Here is a 19,343-nt window from a genome sequence, read left to right on the forward strand (position 1 = left end):
CCCCAGCTCCTTTTTAATGCACTACACATACTCATCCCCTTTTCCTTTTAACGCACCACATACACCCATCTTTGGGGAGCGGTGGGTTGTGGGTGGTGGTGTTTGGCTGTTAGGCATATTGCATGAAAGTCTTGTTGCCCCCCTCCCCCGGCTCACTGGCCCTCCAAATTTTAAATGCACCACACCAGTTGAGTGGGGGTTGTGGGGGTTGTGGGGCTGGGGTGGGGACTGATTCACTGGGTAGGGCTAATGAATACCATTCGGGAACCGGGCAGTCATAATAACATGGGGTAGATGGGTTTTACACTTTTTGTTTGCTTGTCCTATCATACTTTGTCCCGTCCTTACTTCACACTATGTTGCACTACAGTCTCATGGAACATCCGTATTTAATGTTTCTTTGTTCTCAATACGGAACGATTTACATTTTTCATTCTATTTACAGGCAGCGCTTTGTCTTTGTCTTTGTCAAAAGAACAAAAATTTGGAAAATGTTAAGAAAAAAAATCACAAACATGGAAAAAGGGAGACAAACGAGTCAGAGGGTTGTCATAAGCAGAAGACATGAGCAAAACAAGCAAAGACACTGTATACGTAAAAGTGACTGCATAAAATGTATTGGAAAAGATATTGGGAATCAGATTGCGTACCCCGTTCCAGTTGGGAGGGGCTCAAACAGTTGAGGACCGGAATGTGTAATGTACTAAATAATGTTCCGAGCTCTGCTACAGCACCAAGTGAAATAAATGCTCCCATACCAGATGGAGACACAGCACGTCAGTAGGCTCTCGATGAATGACCAGTAGAATTTCAGCTGCAAATTTGCTTTCAGATTTTTTTTCCTCAGGACTTCCATTAAGTTGAGACGCTGTTGAACCTTCTTGGTGACGACTGTGATGTTGTCTTTCCGGGAGAGGTTGTCAGAGATTAGGACTCCCAGGCACTTGAATGTCTGGACTTTTGCCACACACTCACCATTGATGAAGAGCAGAGGTGGTTCCTCTTGAAGTTCACAATGATCGCCTTTGTTTTTGTTTCTTTGCCAAATTGCTTTCTGAACACCATCTTGTGACCTTCTGGACCTCCTCTCTTTTGATTGCCTTTGAGATCAGCCCGACCACTGTTGTGTCATCAGCAAAACTGACGATTTTGATATTATTGTGGACTGGCCTGGCAGTACAGGAGTGGGGCTCAGCACGAAGCCCTGTGCCGAGACAATGCTCAGTGTGCGGTAGAGGGAATTTGGGAGCCGATTCTCACTGTGTGAGGACTGTTGGTCAAAAACTCCTTGATCCTGGTGCATCCAGGCATCTTCTCGCCCGCTAGTATTCTGTTGAATAAGTTGGTCAAAAACTTCATTCATCAACTTCTCAAAGTATTCTTTCCATCTATTCAGCACACTACTGGCACCAGTCAACACATTTTTATCTCCATCCTTAATTACCCTTACCTGCTGCACATCCTTCCCATCTCTTTCCCTCTATCTGGCCAACGTGTAGAGATCCTTTTCTCCTTCTTTCATGTCCAACCTGCTGTACATGTGTACATGTACAACACCCAAGTTACACACATATGCCTCTTGTTTAGCCTTCGCCACCTCTACCTTTGGCCTACGTTGCATTCCAATGTATTCTTTTTGCCTCGCCTCAGTCCTCTCAGTGCCCCACTTCTTCGCTCATCTCTTTCCTTGTATGACCTCCTGTATTTTGGGGTCCACCACCAGGTCTCCTTCTGCCTTTTCCTACCACAAGACACACCAAGTACTCTCCTGCCTGTCTCTCTAATCACCTTGGCTGTAGTAGTCCAGTCTTCTGGGAGCTCCTTCTGTACATCAAGAGCCTGTCTCACTCCTTTCCAGAAGGTTGCACAGCATTCTTCCTTTGTCAGCTTCCACCACCTGGTTCTCTGCTCTACCTTTGTCTTCGAAATTTTTCTACCCACCACCAGAGTCGTCCTACACACCACCATCCTATGCTGTCGAGCTACACCCTCCCCTACCACTACGTTACAGTCAGCCTCCATCCATCCATTCTCAACCGCTTCTCCAGGTCAGGTCGCGAGGGAAGTAGCTTCAGCAGGGATACCCAGACTTCCCTTTCTCTGGCCATTTCTTCCAGCTCTTCTAGAGGAATCCCGAGGCATTCCAAGGCCAGCCGAGAGACATAGTCTCTCCAGCCTGCCCTGGGTCGTTCTCGGGGTCTCTTTCCGGTGGGACATGCCCGGAACACCTCACTAGGGAGTCAGTTACCCCAGTCAGTAACCGCCTTCAAGTTACATCATGTGCACAAAATATAATCCACCTGCGTGCTTCTACCTCTGCTGTTGTAGGTCACTCTATGTTCCTGCCTCTTCTGGAAAAAAGTGTTCAACTACAGCCATTTCCATCCTTTTTGCAAAGTCCACCACCATCTGTCCCTCAAAGTTCCTTTCCTTGATGCCATACGTACCCATCACTTCTTCATCGCCCCTGTTTCCGTCACCTACATGTCCATTACAATCTGCACCAATCACAACTCTCTCTCTGTCTGGGACGCTCAGAACTACTTCATCTAGTTCCTTCAGAATTTCTCTTTCATCTGCAAGTCACATCCTACCTGTTGGGCATACCCGCTCATCACATTATACATAATACCCCCAATTTCACATTTCAGCCTCATCACTCAATTTGATACTCTTTTCCCCTCTAAGACATTCTTAGCCAGCTCTTCCTTTAAAATAACCCGACTCCAATTCTCTTCCCATATACTCCATGATAAAACAATTTAAGCCCTGCTCCTAAACTTCTAGCCTTACTACCTTTGCATCTTCTCTCTTGGATGCACAATATATCAACCTTTCTCCTAATCATCATCTCAATTAACTCCTGATTCCTGTTATAATCCCAATATTCAAAGTCCCTACATTCAGTTGTAGGCTCTGTGCCTTCCTCGTCATCTTCTGATGACTAAGCCGCTTTCCTCCTCTTCTTTGTCTTTGACTCACAATAGCTGAATTTGCACCGACACCCTGCAGGTTGACAGTGCCGGGGGCAGGTGTTGTTAACCTGGGCCACGACCGATCTGGTATGGGATTCGTTTGATGAATCCTCATATGTGTTTGGACAGTTTTATGCTGGATGCCCTTCCTGAGACAACCCCCTGCATTTATCCGGGCTTGGGACCGGCCTACAGATTGCACTGGCTTGAGCCCCCCCATAGGGCTGCAGATAGTCAAATGAAAACAATCAAACAAACAAAGTCAACACACAATTCACACACTACCTAGGCTAAGTTAAAGTAATGGTCCAAACACATATGAAGAAAAAGAGAGATAAAAGAGATTCAAATCACAATGTCCCATCAGTGTTTCACATGGCAGGAATGAAGAAAGTTTAAGTTGAGGGTTGTGTCCACTTGTCCAGCATCCTCTAAGTCCTCACAGTCCTAATTGTAGTCTTCCTTCTTGTGGTCCTATGTATGCCTCGCTAGCGTTAGTTCGTCACTAGTGTTAGCTTGTCAGTAGCCTTAACTTGTCGTTGGTTATTTAATTTCATTCTCAATGGGTGGTAAGTGTTACCGGCCTCAGAAATGGACAAAGCCGCTCCCTGGTTGCAGGATGAGAGGATAGTAGGGGTGCGGCTTTGGATTTTGGGGAGGTAAAAGCAGCTCAGAGGGAGCGCCTGCTTCCACCCTGCACCAGTGACATCAAAGCCATAAGTATACACTACTTCTATTTTGTTATTGTTTTGTGTTGTATTGTATTGTGTGTGATTAAATTGTCTTAAATGCAATACACATACTTTGTTATATTTTGCCGGTTTGACCAAGATTTATTCAAAATTCACACGTAACATAATGCTCTAAACTATGAGACAAATTAGTCCCATACAACTATTATTTTTTTAATAGCACTATACACACACTTACCTGTCATTTAGAACCCACAAAGTTCTCGTCCTTTGCACCTGTGCAATCCATTTTTCACGAGGAACTGGGTGTTTTGGAAAAGTGTGAAGAGCCATACAGCCACACAGCCATCCTCCCAAGTGTACAAGCCAAATCCAGCAATACAATGAGCCGGCATTTTGGCTAACACCGTGAAAAAAACAGGTAATTTCTCGCCAGTAAAATAGGTATAAACCAATATAAAACACTTGACCCCGTTACTGCAAAAAACGTTTGCATAATTGACATTGCACACTTATTTGTATAGATTTTGCATCTTACACGTCTTATAAGGAATAGTCGCTATAAACAGAAATGTCTCTCATTTTTTGTTCTTGTTGCTTAGTTGTTCCTTGTTCTGTATGTTAGGACAGCACCGACTGGTGGGGAAAAATTCCTTGTGTGTTTTTACACACTTGGCCATTAAATCTGATTCAGATTCAGATTCATATTTTCAATGGGAGACAGGTCTAGACTGCAGGCAGTTCATTCTAGTAACCACACTCTTTTATTCTGAAGCCAGGCTGTTGTAACACATGCAGAATGTGGTTTGGCATTGTGTTGCTGAAATAAGATGGGGCGTCCAGGAAAAAGACATTGCCTGGATGGCATAATGTTTCTCCAAAACCTGTACGGATTCCAGACATTCCAAAACAACCCAGTCACCAACCCAGGCAGATTGGTGCCTGGAGGAGGGCACACAGTCACCCATTACAGTCAGTTCGGTTGCCTACCAGGCCACTCAAAGTGAAAAAAAAAAAAAAAATCAAAAAATAAACATGGAAAAACACAGCCATGTTGGAATATTGCAGGAAGATGCATTGGTGCAAGGCACGTGATTGTTCCCCGGCGCGACATCGACCAATGTGTGTGTAGATTTATCTCATGAGCTGATTGGTTACGCACCATCAAATTCTCACCCAGCAACTTCAGTTTTATCTTCGTCCCACCCTTTTCTTTGGTCTTACTTTCTGCCGTTTTCATGTACCCTGTTGACTCTCGGCACAATAACCTCTCGTGTTCACAAAGCCGCCGAACCGCTGTGCTTATGCAAAAGCTTCCTCCGAAGTGACGATTAGCGAAAAAGTAAAACTTTTTTATGCGATCAAAGACGTCAGAAATTATGCTTTTGTCGCACGCCGTTATGGTGTGAATGAATCCACGGTGCGCGCACAACTTAATTCCACTAAAATAATAAATTCCATAAACTGTGAATTAAAAACCAACAATAACATTAACTTTCATTGTCAATCCAAGGAAGTTTTCCTTTGATGGCTTTTAATATTCTTGTGGAAATCAGCAAGGCAAACATCATAGAAGTGAGCGATAGCTCGACTAGTTAACACATTTTCTGGATGATTCTTTTGAATAAATTCGGAAATGTCATGGAATTTCATCAAACTTCTTTTTTCTGGCTGGCGGAATAGTGGATGCCTCCACCTCTCCGCCGCCGCGTTTGCATTGCCTCCAGGTCGTTTCACTCCTCTGTCGAAAGATCCTCGTGGTGCTCCTGAACGTCGAAGGATCTACCTGTACCTGATGTACCTAAACCAACTTGTCGACGTCCTGAGCCTTTCCCAGTGAAACCATTTCCTCACTTCACGTTTAACTTCCACTTCGAGCCTCTCAAAATCCCATGGAGCAGCATGAGGCCACATGAACACATGCCTTTTTCATATTTCTCGTTTTGTTTTGATGGACAAAACAACTCTCGTTGATGAATAAATCCACGAATAAATTGTACAGTACAAGTCTCCCCGAGCGTATGACAATGGATTTGGTGAGGTAATCCCAGAAAACAAATCAGACAATAAACATTGTGTTATGATTTGCTCTTCCTATTCGGATTTTTGGCATCAGAAAGGTCAAGCCTATTGTCTCAGCTCAACTATCGCTTCTGCCTCTTTTCTTTTTTTTTTTTTTTTTTAGTTTTGCAGTTAAATGGTTGACAATTAAATCATGAGAATGATGAGCCCACTGTTTCACTCTAAAGTTTGTGAAAGTTTTTATTTTACCTTGCACTGATATTCATCTGTAACGTATCTACTTGGTCTCTGCTGGTGGGAACAGTTCTTTCAGGAAACCAAATCTCTGAAGGGAAATGTTCTGAAAGACCTTGCTCCCGGCAGGCAATACTGCATCTCCGTCCGGTTCTTTGACAGCTTCGTCCCAAGGAAGTCCAACTACAGCCACCATTATTGTGCCGTGACCCCAGGAATTTACAAATCAGGTAAATAGCCCTTCCTATTTGACATCCTCTCATTCAGTTTACATTCTAAATGTATGGACATTTTGTACAATTTATGTTTGACCTGACACTTCATAAAAATAATCTCAAGGCATGATTTGATTATAACCCCTGTCCTCAGAACTGTGAGCCCAATTTTCTACAGCTGCTCAACCGTGCCTCCATATCCATCCATCCATCCATTTTCTGAGCTGCTTATCCTCATGAGGGTCGCAGGAGTGGTGGAGCCAATCCCAGCTGTCATTGGGCAGAAGGCAGGGTACACCGTGAACTGGTTGCCAGCCAATCACAGGGCACATGGAGACAGATAACTGTCACAATCACACCTCGGAGCAGTTGAGCGTCTCCAATTAATGCATGTTTTTGGGTTGTGGGAAGAAACCGGAGTATGTATGTATTTCTTTCGGCTTGTCCCGTTAGGGGTCGCTACAGCGTGTCATCGCAGATGAACGCTCATATTTGTTTGGCACAGTTTTTACGCTGGATGCACTTCCTGACGCAACCCATCTGCACTTATCCGGGGAGAGAGTTGAGGCATTTCCGAGCTGACTTCGGGCAAAAGCAGACTACACCCTGAACTGGTCGCCAGCCAGATATCGACACCATCACTGAGTGGGAATCGATCCCACGCTGCCTGCACCAAAGGCAGGCACAGGGAAGAACATGCAAACTCCACACAAACTCTGGTCCTCAGAACTAAGAGGCTGACTCTCAATATCTGTCTTCTTCTTCTTTTCCTTTCGGCTTGTCCTGTGAGGGGTCGCCACAGCGTGTCATCTTTTTCCATCTAAGCCTATGTCGTGCATCTTCTTCTCTAATACCCACTGTCCTCATGTCCTACCTCACAGCATCCATCAATTTTTTTATTTGGTCTTCCTCTCGTTCTTTTACCTGGCAGCTCCATCCTCAGCTCCCTTCTACCAATATACTCACTCTCTCGCCTCTGAACATGTCCAAACCATCTAAGTCTGCTCTCTCTAACCTTGTCTCCAAAACATCCAACTTTCGCTGTCCCTCTTATGAGCTCATTTCTAACCCTGTCCAACCTATTCACTCCAAGCGAGAACCTCAGCATCTTCATTTCTGCTACCTCCAGTTCTGCCTCCTGTTGTTTCTTCAGTGCCACCGTCTCTAATCTTTACACCATGGCCGGCCTCACCACTGTTTTATAAACTTTGCCTTTCATCCTAGTGGAGACTCTTCCGTCGCAAAGAACACCAGACACCTTCCACCAACTGTTCCACCCCGCTCGGACCTGTTTCTTTACTTCTTTACCATACTCTCCATTGCTCTTTATTGTTGACCCCAAGTATTTGAGATCATCCACCCTCGCTATCTCTTCTCTCTGGAGCTTCACTCCTCCTCCTCCGCCCCTCACATTCATGCACATATATTCTGTTTTACTTCGGCTAATCTTCATTCCTATTCTTTCCAGTGCGTCCCTCCATCTTTCTAATTGTTCCTCCACCTGCTCCCTGCTTTCACTGCAAATCATAATATAATCTGTGAACATCATGGTCCAAGGGGATTCCAGTCTAACTTCATCTGTCAGCCTATCCATTACTAACGCAAACAGGATGGGGCTCAGCGTGCATCCCTGATGCCGTCCTACCTCCACCTTAAATTCTTCTCACACACCTACGGCATACCTTACCGCTGTTCTGCTGCCCACATACATGTCCTGTACTATTCTAACATATTTCTCCGCCACACCAGACTTGCGTATGCAGTACTACAGTTATAGGCTTTCTCTAGGTCTACAAAGACACAATGTAGCTCCTTCTGACCTTCCCAAAGCAACCGAAATTCAAACCCCAATGTCACTGCGGTGCTTCCCCAGGCAGGAATGAAGATAGGTGAAGGTGGTTTTTCCTCTGTCCAGCGTCCTCACGGTCCTCGTCCTTTTTTTCTTCCTTGAAGTCCAAACAAAGGCGTCGCTAGCCGCATTAGCTCGACGCTAGCGCCCTTGTCTTCTCCTTCGTGGTCCAACACACAGGCCTTGCCAGCAATCGTTAGCTGGTTGATGGCACCCAAGCCAAGTCCCAGGCATGCCCCTGTGGTAGCGGCTAACTCCACCACGTTACGGCGTGATTTGAGTAGTCCACTCAAACGACACACTATCCCAGTTGAACTTTCAACAGTCCTTATCAAAGACGTTGATCAATTTTTGATAAATGTCCACCGTTCACTTTATTTGTCCTTTCTCTGTCCTTTTTCTCAACCACCTCTCCCTGTCACACTGTCCAGCTCTTTCTCTCTTTCTCTCTCACTCTCTCTCTCTCTCTCTCTCGCTCTCACTCTCTCTCAAAACCCAGGTTACCACAATAAATCAACAAACAAAAGTATTTCCTTTTCACAGATGAATCAAACACATTTATATACAAATCCCTCCAAAAGAAAATAAAGTCAGCACACACATTTTAACAGATATTCCACCACATTGCATAAACAAAACCTATCACCAAATAGCTACTCCATTATACTAAACTTTGACCCGTACCAATTTTTAACCGGGTTACACATGCATTAATTAGGGACTCAAAATTGGCCTTACGTGTGATTGAGTGTGACTGTTGTCTGTCTCTATGTGCCCTGCAATTGCCCGGCAACAAGTTCAGAGCATACCACACCTCTTGCCCGATGATGCATGAGATTGGCACCAGCATCACTACAACCCTGGTGAAGAGAAGCAGTTCAGAAAATGAATGAATAAATGAAAAAAGATAAATAAAGATGCTTCTGTCAACAAGTTGTGTACAAAAGTAGTAAATGTGACATGGCAATGCTGCTGTAATTTTTACTCAGAAAAATATTTCACTGCTTGCACGTGCCTGAAAGCCAGTTAGAGCTCGTGCACCTACGTCATAAAATCATGTAACTCGCCATATTGCTGGTCAAAAAAAGCATTGTTGCAAGTTAATTTCGTTGAGACGAAATGAAAGTACGTCTTATAGTATGACATCCAGAGTTTTGTTTGATACCGTTAAACATTTAGAAAGTGATAATAAATGGAGGTACGTGGAAAAATGAGAGACACATGGCATAGAGGACCCATATTTAATGCCGAAGTCGATGTTTTCACCAAAAAGAAAGTGGACTCGCTTCTGCTTGTCTTGGCCAACTGGATATACACATGTATCTGGTGAATAAGTCGTCGAAATTTACACAAAAGTTTGAAAACTTATTTTTATAAGCACACAAATACTTGGTTCCTGGATCTGTTCTCAATCAGGAATAAATCCCACATAGTGATGGACCCACTCGGATTTTTTCAATCCAAATACCAATATTTAAATAAATGACCCCTGGATTTACACAAACGCGCGTTCATTAACTATGATTCGAAATTAAAAAAAAGAGTACGGAGACAGCTCCTCGACACACAAAACTGTATCACTGCCACACGTAAACCTTTGCAACAGACATTTATTTTCTTTTTTTAAATACGCATTGTTCTCAAATGAGTCAATTTGGCATGATAAATACTTATTGGTAATTTGAGATTGAGAAGAAGAACTCCTACCTGAAATGAAATGATCACTACACAGGCATGTGTATTTGGTTGGGCACAATCCATTACGTTTAATTGCCGAAATCCATCGATCTTTTTTGGTCTTTTCAGCAGGTATTCAATACAAATACCAATATTCAAATAAATGACCCCTGGTTTTACACAAATTGCATTCATTAACTATGATTGGAAAAAAAAAGAGGACCGGGAGTCGGGTCCGCCATACACGGAGGCGTATTGCTGTCATGACCAGAACATGGGGTTGAACACAAATGCACGTCTCGGGAGACGCAGAGGCAGTTCGGGAAAAGTGTTTATTCGGTCCAGTGTTGAGAATCAGGCAGGCAGTCAATGGGAGCAGCAGTAACAAGAACGTCAGGCATAGGAGGCAAGTCAGTGGGCAGACAGGAGTCTGTACACGGGAGATCAGGAACGGTATTACGAAGCAATGATCTGGCAAAGGCCAGACCGTATGTGTGGTTCTATATAACTGGGACATAATTACTAGAGACAAGGCGCAGGTGTGCGCCTCCGCCGATTGCGGCAGGTGCGTGCCGCCTCGAGGACCGGTACAGCCAGGACAGGTACCGGCAGGGCCATGACAGTACCCCCCCTAATGGCTGGCACTGGACGGCCCAAGCGCCTCAGGGTGAGAGGGGTGAAAGTCTTTGATGAGGGAGGGATCCACCACGAACCGGGATGGGATCATTAATCGTTCTTCGGGACCATAGACCTCCCAGTCCACCAGGTACTGGACACCCCTTCCCCGATGCGCGAGACGACAGGAGCCGCGCACAGTGTAGACTGGACCCCCATCAACCATGAGGGGGGAGGAGGGGCTTGGCAGGCGGGACCAGCAGAGACGACTGAGCTGGCTTTAGCAGACTGACAGGGCCCTCAGGGCAAGGGCGATGAGCGAATCCAGGTCTGTGGGCAGTTCCACTGCGACGAGGGGATTTTGGATGGCGGGCGAGGGACCCTGAAAGAATGCGTAGAGGAGCGCTCACACGTTCCACCAGCTCCCCATCGCATGGATACAGAACTCGATGGCATAATCCTCGACGCGGCGTTTCCTCTGCTAGAACGAGATCAAGGAAGCCGCCGCCTCATGTTCCGGAGAAGCGTATTGAAACACCTGCGTCATTTCACACAGAAAGGAGGTCCAGGAGCGGCAGGTTTCAAAACCGTGGCTCCATTCGGCTGTGGCCCAGGCCTCTCCTCTCCCTGTCATGTTGGATGTCATGAATGGTATCCGGGAGCGGAAGGCGGAGGGCTGCAACTCAAAATGGATTTCACATTGGGCGAGGAAGGGTTTAATATTAACCTTGTCTCTGGAGAACAGCTCGGGTCGGGAGAGTGGCGTACACACGGTCTGCTGGACCTCTGCGACCGGCAGGGGAGCGGGCGCGGACAGACTTGGGTTTGGGGTGCCGGCGGCTGTCAGCGGGCTGGCGTCGGGTGCGCTGGACATGGACGCAAACCACGTGTCTTGCCGAGCACACATCTCCCGTTACTGGTGATTAGTTACCTGGCGAGTGGCTTCCTGCTCGGCGATACGTCTGCCCTGGAACTGCAGGGACTGGCAGAACGCAGCTGAGTCGCGGCTGCGTCCATGTTTTGGCCAGATTCTTCTGTCACGACCAGAACACAGGGTTGGACCCAAATGCATGACTCGGGAGACACAGAGGCAATTCGAGAAAAGTGTTTATTCGGTCCAGTGTCGGGGATCGTATGTGTGGTTCTATATAACTGGGACGTAATTACTAGAGACGAGGCGCAGGTGTTACGCCTCCGCCGATTGCGGCAGGTGCGTGCTGCCTTGGGGACCGGTACAACCAGGACAGGGATCGGCAGGGCCATGACAATTGCTGCCACACGTTAACCTCTGTTAAAACTCTCTGCGACAGACGGTTTATTATTATTATTTTTTTTAAATACGGATTGTTCTCCAATGAGTCAATTTGGCATTATAAATACTTTGCAATTTGAGCTTAAGAATAATTCCCATCTGAATTAAAGTGATCGTGTGTATTTGGTTGGGCACCATCCTTCCCGTTTGATTACCGAAATCCATCGATCTTTTCTGGTCTTTTGAGCTGGTATTCCATAGAATGATCTATTTGAATATCTGTCTCATCTGTTGTGACAACCCAACAGCACAACAGGTCTCGGGCATTGTAAATATTCTCCTTCGGTTCAAGGTCTCCCTCAATGTCGAGCAGCTCTGTTTGACCAGCAATATGGTGCTGTGAAAATGGTGACGTCATGTGCACGAGCTCTATACCCCACCATGATTGGTTGGCTTTGCAGACAACACTGTAAAAGTGACATTCTTGTCAAACTCGGTGGCCACACGAACATTAAACTTTCATATTAGGGAGGGGGTCACAAAATATTACGGCCTGCGGGCCGCCAGTTTGAGACCACCATCAACACTATATTATCAGAAAAAAAAATGTTTGTGAGAGCATTTCAGGCATTTTTGAAAATTTCAGAATGTATGAAACACTTTTTCAGTCATGTACTGTTTGTGAGAGGTCATCCTATATTACATCAATGATGGCGACTCGTAATTTGTACCGATGTTTCACCAAAGAAATACATAATTTATAATTAATTCTGTTTGCTTTTTATATGGACAAAGAAAATATGTATCTCACAACCATTTATGCTCTTTTTAGACTTGCAGATCTCAGCTGTATTGTGTACTTTCTCCATTGGTGGTCTTATCATTGTGAGCCTCCTGGCCTATACTGGATTCTTCTGTCTGAGAAAGAGTCATGTGCCTGCTGTTCTGGTAAGTCAGCTTTGTTGATATTTTGTTCAAAGATACGTCTCAGATTCTGTTTGTGGATGATCAATGCAGAAGGGGAAGTCAGAGGCTTGATGTGGTCATCGATGTAGCTTGGTGTGTGTGAGGTATGAAAGTGTGCAGTGGAAGGAGTTCAAGGTGTCAGGAAGTCACCAGTTCAAGACTCGCGAAGTCTCACTTTTTCGGTTAAAATACTTCAACTCCCTCCATAGTTTATGGATATTTTTGGATGGCATCCAGGTTTAAGGTAGAATTAAATTGGCAAATTGTGAGAAGAAAGTGGGGTTTTTCATTTAGCATAAGCCCAAGGATGGAATCCCCAGCATTTAGACTGCCAAGGAATTGAAAAAGTGCTTAACTGATTCATTGGGAGGCACACATGGAGTCCTCCCCTCATGCCTCGGTGACTCCCGCATTGTTTACCAATGTTATTTGAAGAAGAGACTTCCCACCTTAACACCTGTCCCTGTAAAGCTAACACAGGAGAAATTAGCCAATGCAACATTAGTAGAAAATATCAGTTTATCATTTACTGCCTTAGTTGTTGGATGAACACTATTCATTTTTTGACAAGTGTTGTTAGGAGTTGTTTTAGTCATTATCTCCAGGGTACATTGTGTTGGAATTTCTGCTGGAATGACACATAGTAGTGGCCGAGGGCCCATGCACGTGATGCAACTATAGTTTACCCTCTTAGCTGCATTCTACATTAATAACAACCAGTTGTTTCCTATTTGTAGAAAAAAATAAAATTAAAATATTATAAAATGTTCCTCACACTTTTTTGGTTAAAATACTTCAACTCCCTCCATAGTATATGGACTCTTTTGTATGGCATTGGGGTTTAAGGTAGCATTAAATTGGCAAATGGTGAGAAGAAAATGGGGCTTTCCTTTAGCATAAGCCTATAGATGGAATCCCCAGCAACTAAACTGCCAGGTAAGTAATTGCAAGGTACTAGAAGAGCTTGGTAGACTTATTACTTATTTTATTATTTATTTGTAGTCGATGGTTCAATGTAGTCATCGAAAAGCATGCAGCATACTGCTGTTGGTGTTTCCTCACCAATGAAGCGAACAATTCTGCGAATGTAAGAGTTGAAATTCCAGCCTGCGGCACTGATATTTGCCTCAGTCTGCATCATCGATGACCTCCTGGATTGATAGCAGAATAGAATTGCCTCTCCAATGAGAAGTTAAACATAAGGAAGAACAAGTCAATAAAAAATAAGTTTATGGATTCATTGGACATTGTAATTAATACAGTACTTTGCAACCGTTTACCAATTAGACATTCATTAAACTGGACCAAAAGGAAGCAATGACACCAGTTCAAGTCTCGCGAAGTCTCACTTTTTCGGTTAAAATACTTCAACTCCCTCCATAGTTTACGGATATTTTTGTATGGCATCCAGGTTTAAGGTAGAATTAAATTGGCAAATTGTGAGAAGAAAGTGGGGTTTTTCGTTAAGCACAAGCCCAAGGATGGAATCCCCAGTGTTTAGACTGCCAAGGAATTGAAAAAGTGCTTAACTGATTAATTGGGAGGCACACATGGAGTCCTCCCCTCATGCCTCGGTGACTCCCGCATTGTTTACCAATGTTATTTGAAATGAGGTTGCACCTCTTTATCTTATGTGTGGTAGGCAGAGTTGACTGAGTATAATTATTGGTTCTGTTGTTATGTATTTTTGTCAGCTTTACAGGTGTCCAAAAGTAGCATATGAACAAAAAATATCATTACGGCTGTCAATGTTGGAGCCCAACATGCTATCATATTATTTAGCCATTTTGAAGTCATGTCGATCAAGTCACCCCTAAATGAGTCAAGTGTCTTTTAAGTCTTCACCAGCCTTCAGGCATTTTCAGATACTATAACTCTGCACCCACCGTATGCTGGACTTTGCTCACCTTTCCCTTTGGGTGACTCAGCTGAGATGACCTTTTACAGTGTGTAAGGTGTGTCCACTTGTTTCTTTCTGCTATTTTGCCCATGTCATTCAGCTCTTGCTCAGTCCATGCCAGTGTTCGGGTAAAACTGCATGTACAGTAGATGTTAATTCATAAACAGACGTAGGATTTATAGACAAATGGCAGTAATAAAGTTATTAAAGCACAGTAACTTGTTACATTTTTTTTCTTTTTTTTTTCTGATGGTGTAGTGCAGGGGTGTCAAACTCATTTCTCTTGCGGGCCACGTTGTAGTTCGGGTTTCCCTCAGAGGGACATTCTGAGTGAAGGCAGCATAGGATCGATTCCCGCTCAGTGATGGTGTCGACATCTGCACCGCGACTGGCTGGCGACGAGTTTGGGGTGTAGTCTGCCGCTACCCGAAGTTAAATGGGATTGGCTCCAGCGCTCTCTCCGAATAAATGCAGAAGGGTTGCATCAGGAAAGACATCTGGCGTAAAAAAAAAAAAATCAAAAAGATGGTTTTCCACATCAATGCTGATAAATTTCCCAATTTGTTTACAGTACTATCAAATTGATGCATGTGAAATTTCCTAGTGACATGGCTTTAGAAAACAATGTTTTTTGTTTTTCAAAAGAAGTTAATGGGTACACAGAATCCCCCAAGTTTTTTTTTTTTTTTTGCATTCGTTAATAACCCGTTCAATTAATAGCATTGGTATTATCTCTGGATCCATGCAAACAACACAATCTTTTGGACACGTTTTTTGTTTGTAGTTATCCAATTTGTTTTGTTTTTATTTATTTATTTATTTATTTGTTTGTTTGTTTGTTTATTTTAGGGGTGGGACCTTGAGTGGTTCCCACAGGTACCACTCGAACAGAAAAATTAAAATAACAGATAGCATTTTCATCCAACACCCAACAGCAAAATTTAACTGTTTAGTTACCATTATGATAGCAGTCTCACTCCCATGTGTAACCGGACTACAGCGACCTTGGCAGTAGGAATGAGAACAGCTAACTTACAAGTGGCCAGTAAAAACAAATTAGTTTTTTTTGTGTTAAGAATGGTTTCAAAAGCAATAACTTTCCTACAATCAACAAATGAACTCAAGTACCCCTTTTTGCAATTTTTCAAGATGTTTGGGGTTTTTAATAACTCCTGAAAGGGACCCATTGTGTGAGTTTTTTTTTCCCTTCATCATTTGTCTATCTCTCATTGTGTGGAAAATATTGGTAATTTGTATGGTCTCCCAAACAGTGTTTTGAATAGAATGAGACCCTTACGTGCTTGTAATGTATGTATAGTTAGACTTAATCTATCATTGGGTCCAAATTGCCCCTACGCGTGATTATGAGTGCAGCTGTTTGTCTCCATCTGCCCTGCAATTGGCTGGCAACCAGGTCAGGGTGTACCTTGCCTCCTGCCTGTTGACAGCTGGGATAGGCTCCAGCCCTCCCCACGACTCTTGTGACGATAAGCAGCTAAGAAAATGGATGGAGGAATGGATGGATGTGCAGTTTGAGGAAACCGACCACGTTTTGGATGCACATTCCCTTGTGGATTATATCGCACACAGATCAAACAAGCCCGACAAAAAATTTTTTGCATACAAGTTAAATCCATGGATCATGTAATGCCTTTGTACCAGGGCTACCATTCCTCCTGTTGAGACTTGAGACTTCCCATGGCTCAAGATTGCCGCCCACTTAACGAATGTTTTTGGTTGAATTTTTTTCGTATTTGTGCTGACATAATTCCCATTTTGTAATTTAGCACCTTATTTTTTCCACATTTTTAGTTCTGCTGGTAAACTTTGTTGTTGCATTTTGTTTAACACACCATCTGAAAGAATGTCTTCATTTGTTGCATGGTCAGCTAATCCCATAAAGGTTTTGGCTGCTACTTCTTTTGCTGTTTTATCTGTAAATCCATTTCCTAATGATTCTTTGTCTGTTTTTGATGTGTATACTGCACATTTACATATGGCCATTTCTTTTGGCAATTGAACTGCGATGAGCACATTTTCTAATAGCTCTGCATGTGTCACTGTGTTCCCTGTAGTTGTCACTATTCCTATATTTTTCCAGTATTGTCTGTGTAGATTGTAGTACCACCGTGAATACAGCAGCATCTGGTCTCAGATTGTTTAAGCCTGTCCAATAAGATATTGTCTGTACAGTTCAGTCGTCCCAATCCAAATCTGGTTCTTTTTCTGTCCAATCAGGAACATTTCGTACCACCAATACAAATTGTCCCAAACTCTCCCACTCCTGTTAAGTTTGGAATGACGTTTGTGGTGCTGTCCATTCCTTGTGTAATGCATTTAGTTTGTCAGTCAGTCTTGTTCCTGCCACCACGACTGATATACCATCTGAGTAGAGATTATCAATCATGATTTTGTCTGGTGTGGGCTGTTATAAGTTTACAGTATCTTATACTACATAGTCACATGGAATGAGTCACTTCCTACGTCATTTTGTGGTTGTTCAATCATGTCTCGAGCTGTTTGCAGCAAGAAATCTCCTGTTCTTGTGGGAGGTTTGTTTGGAACATCTAAGGTGTAATCACAGAGTGCTGGATTCCTATTTTGTAAGATATTTAACTGCCCTCCCAGTAATTCCTTTTTTCTCTTTTTACTTCTATATTTCCTGTCAGAGAGGGAATTAAGCCCAGTCCTAGTTTCAGCAAGCCATCTCTTCCCAACAAACGTATGGGGCAAATTAAAAATTTGCATTTAGGAAGCATTAGTTGTGACATTTTTGATGGGAAGATGGCTGCTCTCTTCCTCATCTGCGGCCACAATTATTAAATGTTTCGCATAAAGCTCCATAAATTTCTCCTACCTCTGTCAGAAAGGTGTCAACTTTCTTTTTCTTATTTTGTAGCACTCTTTCTGCGTGTAGTGCTTGGGTAACGTATGTTACAGGCTGCCAGTCGGTTTGTCAACCCAATGTTTTTCAATCCATTGTTTTATAGGATTATTTGAATTTGCTTGAAGAGCATTTTTTAATTGCCCTTGATGAACACTCCCTGGAGTGTGATCTTCAGGAATGCCACTCTTTGCTTTAAAACATGCAGTCATTCCAATTCTATATTCTTCAAATGGTTCATTGTTGTTTTATTTTGCTCTTCCAATGGCAGAAAAATTTGCTTTTTGTCTAAATCTAGCAGAAGTGCGCAATATTATCCCTGGTGCTGTGTGAAAGTACTTTGCTGTCATCCAAATTTGTTGTACTTTCATACCATTTAAGTGGTAAGATTTTCTCAAGTCTTCCGTTTCCTGGACGAATTATGTTACATCAACTTTATGAGATGTGATACCTTTTATGGCTGTTTTCACATCATCTTGTGCCCAGTTTTTTGTTGTTGTTATTGTTTTCTTTTGTGTGTGTTTCTCTTATTTTATCCTGCAGGTTAACTATATATACACATGTTTTTTCTCCCCAGATGTTATGTTTCAACTATTTTGCTATTTATCAACTATTTTGCGATTTGTTTTTTCCCTGTTGGAGTCAGTGGTTCACCTAGGGTGACTATACTGACTTCCCCCTGAACAGTGTGACAATTACGTTCTGTTTGAGGTAATTCTCAAGCTTCTACCACAAGTGGCGGAGGATTCTTACCTCTGCATCCTCAAACAGTTGTCACTCAATTTCCTGTTCAAATGAGGTAGCGAACCTCCACTCACACTTTTACACATGCACACGTTTCACGGAGCTCACATACAGGACACACCTTGCCCTTTTCTCAGTTTTATAGACTAATTAGTCTACTCGATAGGGACTAGTATTCTCGAGGTTTGGTTCTGCCGCGGTCACCCAGACACGCATTCACTCATTCCTCATGAGTGATTCCTACTTACCAGAGATGCCTTTACTTCCTTCGGCTTCTCGTCAACCCTCAGCCTCCAGGCGCAAAGTCGAGGCCCAGTCCCGGAAAGGGTCTCAAGTGCCGTGGCCACGGTCTTTGCCTGGACGTCGACTCGGCCCCTGGAAACCTCAGGTATCTTGAGATCCGGCTCGAAGGACCAAGTAAATGTCAGGTTCACCAATCAGACATTCATTAAACAGGACAAAAAAGGAAGCAAAGACACCAGTTCAAGTCTCGCGAGGAGAGAGGAGAGGAACTGTCTCGTACAATTCACCACTGCACTCTCTGATTATCCTCTCCTCAGCACCTCTATTTGTTTAGTTTTAAGACACCCCTTATTTATATGGATGTTACAAAAAGGAGACGGCAACAGTTGAAAACAAAGTGTACATGTTTGTTCATGTGAGTGTGCATGTGTTGAAGATTGCTGAATACATGTGTGGTCATCATTTCTTTAACAGGCAGCAGTTCTAATAGTTCTGATGATTAAACGTTGTTGTTCTTGCAATCTCCTGCTCGGAGGCTGCCACGTTATCTAGAGCAGAGCAAAGCATTTCTTTATTGGAAGCAGATGTATGATAATTCTGATCACAATTATTCCTACAGTTTCCGACGTACTTGGCGAATATAGATGATTCAGATTGTAATTACTTACAGATCGTAATCCCTGCCAGACTGATTTGGAGTCGTTAGCACGTTTTTCCATCTTTGCTGCAGAATTTTCTTTGTAATATTAATTTCATTAGTCAGCTGGTTTTTGTGTGATTGGACAGTGCAGTACAGTACAGGGCCTTATTCCCGCTACAGTATGCAACCTCTTTAGCCTGGCGAAGTTGGCAGTAAACAACGGCTTGTTGTTATTGAATGTGCGAAAAGTTTTTGTTGCTACACACACTCACAGAAACTGAGATACGATGTAACAGCATCCATAAATTAATCTAGGCTGCTACATGAATTTTCAAAGACATTTCAGTCTGCGCATTTAAAGCAGCTTTGAAGTTCTATTTATGCCTTGTTGGTCCATTTTTTTCTACTGATTTTACCAAAAGTATTGCACATTTA

General features: G+C 43.4%; 1 protein-coding gene across 14 annotated transcripts in view; it reads left to right on the forward strand.

Moving 5' to 3' along the window:
- Positions 1-19,343, forward strand: part of LOC133512214 (interferon alpha/beta receptor 2-like) — a 157,243-nt gene that overhangs the window by 52,782 nt on the left and 85,118 nt on the right. For 13 of the 14 annotated variants that reach the window (XM_061841612.1, XM_061841616.1, XM_061841611.1 and 10 more), the window contains 2 exons: positions 5,994-6,153; positions 12,364-12,479. In XM_061841612.1, coding sequence (XP_061697596.1) covers positions 5,994-6,153; positions 12,364-12,479 — 276 coding nt within the window. Of the gene's footprint in view, positions 1-5,993; positions 6,154-6,292; positions 6,446-12,363; positions 12,480-19,343 lie in introns of those variants that run through there. The other variant, XM_061841624.1, reaches the window with a different exon arrangement.

This window comes from Syngnathoides biaculeatus, chromosome 14 (assembly GCF_019802595.1).
Source record: "Syngnathoides biaculeatus isolate LvHL_M chromosome 14, ASM1980259v1, whole genome shotgun sequence".
Lineage (NCBI taxonomy): Eukaryota > Metazoa > Chordata > Actinopteri > Syngnathiformes > Syngnathidae > Syngnathoides > Syngnathoides biaculeatus.